The sequence below is a fragment of the Sinocyclocheilus rhinocerous genome, unplaced genomic scaffold (genome assembly GCF_001515625.1).
Source record: "Sinocyclocheilus rhinocerous isolate Xijiao unplaced genomic scaffold, SAMN03320098_v1.1 scaffold190, whole genome shotgun sequence".
In the NCBI taxonomy this organism is placed as follows: Eukaryota; Metazoa; Chordata; class Actinopteri; order Cypriniformes; family Cyprinidae; genus Sinocyclocheilus; species Sinocyclocheilus rhinocerous.
The window spans coordinates 280,204-290,872 of NW_015623079.1; the positions used below are offsets into that span (position 1 = coordinate 280,204).

General features: G+C 37.4%; 1 protein-coding gene across 1 annotated transcript in view; it reads left to right on the forward strand.

The window, feature by feature from the left end:
* Positions 1 to 4,310: 4,310 nt before the first annotated feature.
* Positions 4,311 to 10,669, forward strand: part of LOC107729111 (glucose 1,6-bisphosphate synthase-like) — a 21,341-nt gene continuing 14,982 nt past the window's right edge. Inside the window, exons 1-2 of the mRNA XM_016539863.1 lie at positions 4,311 to 4,329; positions 6,182 to 6,299. Of these exons, the coding sequence (XP_016395349.1) occupies positions 4,311 to 4,329; positions 6,182 to 6,299 (137 nt within the window). The remainder of the gene's footprint in view (positions 4,330 to 6,181; positions 6,300 to 10,669) is intronic.

Below are 10,669 nucleotides of genomic sequence, written 5' to 3' on the forward strand. Positions count from 1 at the left end.
TTTGCAAATCACAACGAACAGCATTACATATTGTACTTTGGCACTTTTTTACCACAACAAATGTGTTGAGAAACACAATTGTTAAAGCAGCCAATTAAAAATAATGTTAAAAAATCAAGGTTCAAGAGCCCAACTAAAGCAAACACTGATCTCCATCATGGTAGTGTCCGAAAACAACATCTAAACCTCTGTTAATTTTCAATAAGCACTTCTGTACACATCTGACAGAAATAGCAATAAACAAAACTAACCCTACATATTGCTTTTGTTTATATATATCCATTATAGCGAGAGAACGCGGGTCACGGATTGATGACGTAAAACTCCGGACAAGTCTTCTTCTCCGTTTTTTGTCATGTCTTGACTGTCGTACAGTCTGACATTATGACAACTGAGATCCTACAGTGTGACATTGGGATCGTGTTCATATAGTGTGACAAGCAACAATCGCAAAGGACTATTAAAAATCGCACAGTGTGAGCCCGGCTTTAGGTAAGGGCAAAAATTCTCCAGAAACGGTTTTACATGTCCATTTACAACTCTAGGATTTGTCCTGGAATGAAATGGTCTGTTATTACCTTATTTGGAAGGGTCATGATTAATAATGTTGAGCTCTGCTCTGATTGGCTGTTTCACAGCGCAGCTAATTTCAGTAGCTCACACAGCAAACAGATATCCACACTTTGAGACGACACTGTCACCTGTACGCCTACCAGTTAAAAAATAGAATTAGTAAGGGGAATAATGGTAACCCATACAAGATTTCAATAACTGGGCACAAGCCATCTTCTCTGTCCATCAGCGCAGACGGATCCTGATGATTATGAATAGAACTGCAAATAGCAGCTGACTTACCCCGCTAAACTAGCTTACAATTAACAATAGTACACAATTAATTTGTCCTTATAACGCAGCACATACGCACTTAATGATAAGTAACATTACCTTTGCTTCGAAGGTGGGACCTGATTGTTTTCAAAGACAGTTGTGTTCCCTTAAATAAAACAATAGGACCATCTGTTTGGCAGCCTACAGCATTTGTATGCATGAGCTGTGATGTACTCTGAAATACAAACGTGCAAAATAATCATACTTCAGTTCTCAAACAAAAAATATTTTAACAAACTGACTAGATTCCTTGTCAAATGACAATAATTTCTACTTAAGTGGTGGAGAAGGTCACGTTAGCTAGAAGGAGCGAGTGAGCTATCTGTGATCAACCAAACTAACCTAGTTAGCTCCTGAGTAATGGGTTGTTGATGAAATATAGGCTAAATTATAATTCTACCCGACAAAAGGGATTGACATAGATGTATCTACAGTTGTATTTTGTAGATTTATATGACAACACAGGCAGGAAATAATATTAGCCTCCGCGTAAATAGGTCGTCATACTATTTAGTTATCTGGGTCATTCTACAGAAACGTCCACTTTTCTGTCCCTAGACTTTACAGAAATATTACAATTGAAATACACATTAGGGTTACAATATTTTTATATTTTAAAATGAAACAATATGTTATTTGAACAATTACACCTTCCTGAGCTATCAATGTGGCATTATTTTTTTTTATTAATTATATAGAATTCCAAGTACCACAAAACTGCTTGTCCCCACAGCCATGTACAGAGGGAAAGTGCTTTATTTTGAGGTCAAAAACAGGATTTTCTACCATTTAAAATACAAAAGTCTATTCATAACGATCAAATATATGATGTAAATGGCATAAAAAAACAAAATGCCAAATAATTATTATAAAATATATAATGAAAATAGTGGTCCAGAGGGAGAAACAAGCTAGGGTGAAATGAGTCAGAACTTTTTTTCAAGAAAATATTTTTGCTTTACAGACAACTACAACAAGGGAGGAGACAACATAGGAGAGATGCACAAAGGAAACAAAGGGAGAAAAAGAAACTGAAAGACAAGATCATCACTTGGAAACGAAGATATGAAAAGGTGAAGAAACGTAACATATGACTGCAGCGTGCAAATCTTCACAGCCCAGAAGTTATAAACAAAAATAATTATTCAAGGTCAGCGAGCCAACACCCAAGTCAGGAAAGCCCTGAAATATCACTTCGCTGTTTTGGGAGCACTGAAATACAAATACAAAAGTTTTAAAGACACAAAGTCAAAACAAAGTCTTGCGCAGCTGGTATCAGAGAAGCGGATCAAAAAATACAAATGCAAGACATACTGCAAGAAGCTCATCAGTTGTGATTCTCGAACCATCAGAAAAACAAAGCAAGTCCAAGAAACTAGCATACAGAAGGAGACTGTAAAATCTGTCAGACAATTTTTCCTCAGGGATGACGTCAGCAGACTGACTACAGGGAGGAAGAACAAACTAACTCTAAAGAAGGTTAAGAGACAGAGGAGACTACTGTCTGATTCTTTGCTCAACCTCCACAGGAAAGCACCAACATATTTCCTATGCTTTCTTCTGCCGTCAGAGACCATTTTGGGTGGTTCCACCAAATGAGAGAGACAGAGAGACGTGCCAGTATAAGACACACGAAAACTTGCAGTTCATGGCTGACAAATTATACAGACTTGGCATTTCAGACTCCAGAAACTTAGAGGAAATGTCCGACAGCACTGTCTGCAGCACCTCCAAGACATGTGCTTATGGTGATTGTTTGGACTGCAAATTTTCTGCCTATCCCCTAAACAGGTCTTCAAGCAGAGTAGTGACTCCAAGCCAGTGGTGCCAGGAGAAGGTGAACATCTCACTGCAAGGTGGAGAGACAAGAACAAGTACAATCACTGTCAAAAAATATATTCCAATACAGGAGGATGAGCTTGTGGCACAATTCCAGGACAGGCTCTTTAACATCAGGAGACCCATTTTTAAAGGGGTCATATGATGCGATTTCAAGTTTTCCTTTCTCTTTGGAGTGTTACAAGCTCTTGGTGCATAAAGAAGATCTGTAAAGTTGCAAAGACAATTTATGGATAAATATACATATAAACCGCTGTGCCGCCTATACATATACCCCTCCCCGCACCCAAAACGGGTTCGCGTGTGGATAAGAATCCAAAACAAGGACTGGTGGGAGGTTGTCCTGCTCCACTTCACAGTGGCCGAGTGAAAGGAGAGTTCTATAATGACAGGACACTCATTTATACAACCCTTTATTCAAAAGGAAGAGCCGTTCGTTCCGCGCGTCATACGTCATTACGCTATTTCTGCGTCATTGCACATGCGCAGTCCTTCCAGTTTCGGGGTTCAATCCGATCGAGTGTTTACATGCACTCTCAATCGTATTAGAAAAGGAATAAACCACCCCCTTCAATCCAATCGAATTTCATTCCGATCGAGCTCAATCCGATCGATTAAAGGGGCCATATGATGTTGCTAAAAATAACATTATTTTGTGTATTTGGTGAAGGGTAGTAATAAGAATCATCGTACACGCACAAATTTAAATGATTGTTGGGAATATAAAAAGAATGGAGGGAACAGTTTTGGTTGGAAGTATGAACAGTGGGTCAAGGATTGTGGTCTGGAGAATGAAGAAATCTGTCCCAACATGCCATTAAATGGGGTATCGGTATGGAATATTCCTGAACCCATTGTTGAAATGAGATTGTTGGAGGCCCGGGAAAAAGCAGAAGAAAGATATACTAATAGTTATGAAATCAATGTTTTTATGAGAGAAAATGTTTATTCTTTTATACAGATCTATACAGATGGGTCTAAAGACCCAATCAAACAAAAAGTGGGCATAGGAGTGTACATTCCAAGATTTAAGGCGAAAATAAGTTTAAGGTTAAGTGACAAATTGTCCGTATATTCTACAGAATTAATTGCTATAATAGTAGGATTGCCGTGGGCAGAACAGATTAAGCCAAATAGGACTCTGACTGTAATTTGCTCAGATTCTTCATCAGCTCTTAAAAGTATACTGTCGACAAAAACTGATAGAGAAGACCTGCTAGTAGAAATTTATACATTACTGTACAGACTGAAAATAGAGGGTATAATCGTATACTTTTGTTGGGTACCGGCACATATCGGGATAGTAGGAAATGAAACAGCGGATAAGTTAGCAAAAGAAGCTTTAAAGAAAAACTTGGTGGATGTTAAGGTACCTCTGGGAAGGAATGAGATAAAAACAGTAATTAATAGGGAAATAATAAGAATATGGCAACAAAGAAAATACCTGCACAGGTAGGTGGTATTATAATATTGTAAAATCAGTAGGGAAAAAGGAACAGTTTTATGGAAGACACAGAAAGGAAGAAGTAATGATTTCTAGATTAAGGATGGGTCACACAGGACTAAATTCAACACTTGCATTAATGGGGAAGCATGAAAATGGTATGTGTGATGAATGTGATGTTTTTGAAACAGTAGAGCATGTGCTCTTTAAATGTAGTAAATATGAAGATCAGCGTAACAGTCTTTTTAGCAATATAAGGAACAGACCAGTGAGTGTCAGTAACATTTGCCCACGTGTTTTGTGACATGAAGTGCGCTCATAACAGAACTGCTTTCTGATCACCAACAAACGCACATAACTAGGCTAAATCCACCAATACATACCATAGTAGTACTGTGGCATTCTTGGAAGTACATTGGAGTACTAGGTAAATACCATGGCCCATGCATTTTTGTACCATGAAATATATGAAAGTAACATGGTATGCATCTGATTTCATTGCCATACCCCAGTGCTCTTTTATAATTGGATGGTACTACAATGGTACACTTAGAAAAACCATGGTATTTCCACCCTTACAAAAAGTACTGGTCCTGTACAGTATATGGGACAGTGATGGTTTCAGATTTTCAGTACTAAAGTGGATGTACCATGGTATGCCATGGTGATATTATAGTATCACTATGTTTTTAATATATCAAAAAGGTCTTATGCTTTAAATATTGAGATCTCAGAGATGGTACATTGAAACAGCTATTTTTAGTGCTATTTTCAGATATGTTCAGAAATTACACATTGTTTTGTAAGTATATTAGTACAGTTTGCATCTCTTTTTCGGTTTTTGTTGCTCAGGCAAATTTAATAGTCATATGTCTGGCTGACCTCCTCTTGCAAATGTAAAACTCCGCCAGCACTGGATGACTGGTGTATATAGTAGTACACTACGGGGCAACCAGCTGGCAGTTGTGAGAAAAAACAAACAAAAAAAAGCCATTAGCCCAGCAAAAATAGATGGAAAGTGGCATTTCACTTTGTGGTATGTTTAAGTGGTGCTTTTACTGATTGTGGACTTTTAATGCTATTTAAACATTCTTGTGTTCACATATTTAGTTGGCTCAGCTAGCTTACATGTTTGGATTAATCGGAAGCCTGTTCTGTCTAGGCTGTAGAGATAAGCTTTCAGCGACGGGAAAAAAATGAATAATTTTTCCGTCCAGACTGTTTAAAAAAATCCATGATTAGATGCATTACAGCTGACTCATTACTGAACCTGGCATACTAAAAGCAAATGCTGGGAAGAGTGTCTGGTGCTGCCCTCTTTTTTAACCTTTTATACAGGTGCATCTCAATAAATTAGAATGTCGTGGAAAAGTTCATTTATTTCAGTAATTCAACTCAAATTGTGAAACTCGTGTATTAAATAAATTCAATGCACACAGACTGAAGTACACAATTAAAAGAACCAAAGACTTAAACTACTTCAGTCTGTGTGCATTGAATTTATTTAATACACGAGTTTCACAATTTGAGTTGAATTACTGAAATAAATGAACTTTTCCACGACATTCTAATTTATTGAGATGCACCTGTATTTAAGAACATTATTGATTTTTGATCTGATCAATAACTTACCATTTGCAATGGCTTGCGGTGTCTCAGAATCATGTTTGTCCTTAAAAATACCTCCAAATTAGACTGCTGTACTATACTGTTATGTGTGTTTGTTTGGGCTGTCAGTTGATTTAAATGAATGAATGAGTGAATGAAGGAATAAAATAAATGCCTATTAATTAGACAAATGATTGCATATATCAGTATTTGCTGGGAAGAGTCCCCAAATGAAGCCTTTTGGGAACTATGTTGGGACCCTAGATAAATATAGACTTAGGGGCCATTTTATGCTTGGGTTCAGGGGTGTAATTATTATTTTTATATTATTTGTATTATTATTATTATTTTTTTTTTTTTAATTGAAATTTAAGATGACAACACTATTTTTTGGCTCTTTAGAATCCTCAGACACGGAAGCAGATGGAGTCTCTGGTGCGAGAGGGCCATGTGGTGGAGCTGAGGAGGAGGTTGTGCTCCAGGATGACGTTTGGAACAGCTGGCTTGAGAGCGGAGATGGGTGCGGGGTTTGCTTGCATCAATGACCTAACTGTCATCCAGTTGTAAGATTATTGATGCCATTTGGCTGGATCAGAAGAAGGTCACAGTCTGAAAAAACAAGGAACTCTCACGAGAATCAACACCTGAACTCTGTCTCGCAAGCCTAAAGCAATACACCCAACTGAGAGAAACAAAAGCTCCACACCTTCACTCTTCCCCTCTCTCCCCTCATTTCCATCTGAACACAGGACACTGCAGAGATCACCAAAACCACCTTTCTTAATCAGAGTTTATTACAATGCAACAATTCATGTTTGAAGTCGTTTGAAAGGTCTCTGTATGTCTGGTAAAGGGGTCTCATTCTCTTAACAATAGAACAGGTAGCCATAAATATTGAAAACAGACTACTCCCAGGTCTTTCACACAAAATACCTTCTGTATGTAAATGAGGTACAGCCTCCCACAGAAATCAAGATAATTCACTTGAAACCCCCTAAAGAGATATGCTAAAACGCTGCAATAAACAGACAATGTGATGCATAAAAGGAAAGACAGCAACACGCAAGAATCCTTCTACCGTCGTTGGACCAGTGGGCGGACCTTACACAGTCCACACAGGTTAGTCCAGGTTAACAGTACACTCTAAAAAATTCTGGGTTAAATACAACCCAGCGTTGGGTAAAATATGGACAAACCCAGCTATTGGGTTGTTTTGACCCAGTGGTTGGGTTACTACCCAGAAGGTTGGGTTAAACATTTCACTCAACCGCTGGGTCAAAACAACCCAATTGCTGGGTTTGTCCATATTTCACCCAGTGCTGGGTTGTATTTAACCCAGCATTTTTTAGAGTGTATGTAGATGGAATCTCATTATTTGACCTTAAATTGAATGGCCTGTTTACACTAAGCGTGAAGTGAAACCACTCTGTTTGTATTATTTCAACAATAAAATGTCAAAATACAGCCCATCTGACAGTACAGATATCTATAATTCAATGATATAGTCATAGCAAGAATATATCACAGTATAATGGCGATTTCAATATCTCTTTAGTGTAGTCATGGATTTTACCATTGAATTACTGTTTAACAATAGTATATATTTATATGTATATCTCCGCGTTGATGGGCAGCAGAAAATAAGTAGGCCTAGTAATAGGTTATGTCTTTATTTTCCACATTAGTTTATCATCGTTGGTATGAAAATTAGGGAAAACAAAATGGCTAATTGTCCCAATAATTATAATACTTCATTATAATTAAGTAATTAACATAAGTACTTCTCAACAAAAACAGACAATGCTAATGAAGGACAGGTAATCAAGCACATAAGTGTCACTCATTCAGAAGAGGAGAATCCCCGATGTGAGCCAATTTGTAAGCCAAGTTAGAAAAGCTTCCACAGAAAGTGGAAACCCGCACTAGATGTGGGTCTGTGCCAGTTTGCAACGCTTTCTTGCCGCAAATGACTTCATCTCGTAACTGGCAAATGGAACATTGTCACTCACTAATTCTTTCGGGATGCCATGTCTGGCAAAGACTGATTTCATTTTTTGTATTACCGTGTGGGCTGTTTTGTCTGGTATGTTCAGTACCTCTGGATATTTTGTTAAATAGTCCACTAGCAATAGATAGGACTGACCTCTCAGCTCGAACTAATAAACACACTGTGAGACTGTGAGCTGTGAGCTGCTTCTTTTACTGCCTCTCGTTCATTTTACATCACACCAATACATTGCTTAGACTTGAGCAATCAACCGATGATCAGTATGACACACAAGTCAACTTAATCAAACACAGAGTGTCAAACCTAATCCACCACACACGCGTTGCCTGCACTTTGATCACAGTCCATCTCCTCTGTCATTTCTTTATCCTGTAAAAGCGTCTGACATTTATATTCAGACAATTACACACTGCTGTCCCTTCACAGTTCTTATTCTCATAAATTACTCGCACTGTATGTTGACTTTTAAACCTAAATTTAATGTTCAACAACAGATATTTCAGCACAATGAATGTTTTTGCGCTGAATATTGTCTCCCTCTCTACTGTGGTCCGTCTGTTTAATGCGCCTACCTGCCTGTGCCCGCCGCGCCGGCGCTCTTTCAGTAAAGATTTCAACTTAACGCAGACTGTCAGGGTGGGCCTTTATGCAAAAATGGAAAGGCTCGCGTGAATTTGTGTCATTTACAGATAAGGATATGACCGTTAACTGAAAGTTTTTTGCGCTGAGGACGCACACACGTATCTGTCAAAGTGTCTGACAGGGCAAGCCATTACGCTAATGCATCAGCTTGAAGCTTAAAATAAAGATTTCTCATGTTTTGGGCAGCTTTGATCACATACTTTTTCTGCAGGAGCTCATTCTGTTTCCTCCACTATTTTAAATGCATTTTGTCCATAGAAATGCGTTATTCAGTGCTGTAATTTGATGCGACCGGCTGAAGTTGGACGTGCACTGTGGGCAGACCCGACTAATCGATAATGAGAATCGCTGTCGATGATTTTCATTATCGATAATAATCGATTTTATCGATTATAATCGATAATGAGAATCGCTGTCGATGATTTTCATTATCGATAATAATCAATTTTATCGATTAGTTGTTGCAGCCCTACTGTGTTTATAATTTGACATATTTCATACCTAATGTACATCAACAAAATAGCATGTTCTTTCTTAAATAGGCCTGTTATTATAGGCTAGTATTTTATCTGGTGATTTGTACATACCAGAGTTTTAGAACTAGAAGATGGCTTATGTAACATAATGCCAATCCTATATAGTAAGTGACCAATTTTATTCAGTCTTTATCAGTTTTTAATTAAAGGTGTAGTTGCAAGACATGTCAATTCTGTCTTGCTCTCTTATCTTGAAACGTGTATGTTTTTTTTTTATATATAACAAAATAATTTTTATTTTTTTTTACTTTGTTAATGATTTATTAATCAAAATTATTATAAACACTATATAATGCTTAATGGAGCATTAGTTAATATATATTCAAAGAGTTAGAAACGTGTGATAATGTGCTCGTTAAAGGGATACTCCACCCCAAAATGAACATTTAGTCATTAATCACTTACCCTCATGTCGTTCCAAACCCCTAAAAGCTTCGTTCGTCTTCGGAACACAATTTAAGATATTTTGGATGAAAACCGGGAGGCTTGTGAATGTCCCATAGACTGCCAAGTAAATTACACTGTCAAGGTCCAGAAAAGTATGAAAGACATCGTCAGAATAATCCATCTGCCATCAGTGGTTCAATCTGAATTTTATGAAGCAACGAGAATACTTTTTGTACGCGAAGAAAACAAAAATAACGACTTCATTCGTCTCCTCTGTGTCTCTCCACATCACCGTAGTGCCATTTTGGAGAATATCCGCTGAACGCAAGCAGTGTACACTCTTCTGTGTCAGCTGCGCTGCACGGATGCGCTGTTTTCGTAAGTCGTTAGAAAACGCAAGTCGTTATTTTTGTTTTCTTCGCGTACAAAAAGTATTCTCGTCACTTCATAACGTTACGGTTGAACCACTGATGACAGATGGATTATTCTGACGATGCTTTTCATACTTTTCTGGACCTTGACAGTGTAATTTACTTGGCAGTCTATGGGACAGTCACAAGCCTCCCGGTTTTCATCCAAAATATCTTAAATTGTGTTCCCAAGACGAACGAAGCTTTTACAGGTTTGGAACGACATGGGGGTAAGTGATTAATGACAAAATTTTCATTTTGGGGTGGAGTATCCCTTTAAAAGCTATTTATTTCAGAGTGTTTAGAGAGCATTCAAAAGTACTGTTTCCATAATGTTTGCAAAATGATAAAAGGGAAAGTTCCCTTCATGTTTTCCTGTAATGTTCGCATAACCAATAAAGATTCATAGAACTTTGACAGAGAATGTTCACAGAACTTTGGCTAACATTCTAGCGAGAGTCTGTTAAAATTACGAACAAACTTCACTCCAGTAACGTTAATAAATCACTCAATCAAAGTTATCTGGTCTTATTATGTTGACAACACAAAAAACATTGGTTATACTAGGGCTGGGCGATATGGCCAAAACAATTATCACGATAATGTTTTTTTTCATATCAGTCGATATCGATAATTATCACGATAAATGTCAAATCTTTATTTCTTTCAGGTTTAAAGCCAGATTTTTGCTCCAAAGTGGAAATTGCAGAAACCAGACCATTAATTTTCCTTAACAAAATAAATATCTAAACAGAAATTTTTTTTTCTTTAGTTCTGCATGTTCTAATGAGTGATAGTTTCAAATCAAGAAACAGGCTTGGGTTGCCTGATAATATTAATAATAATAATAATATCACTTTTTTGTCTCTTAGAAATGCACATTTGATAGTAGCTTGAGTTAGGATGC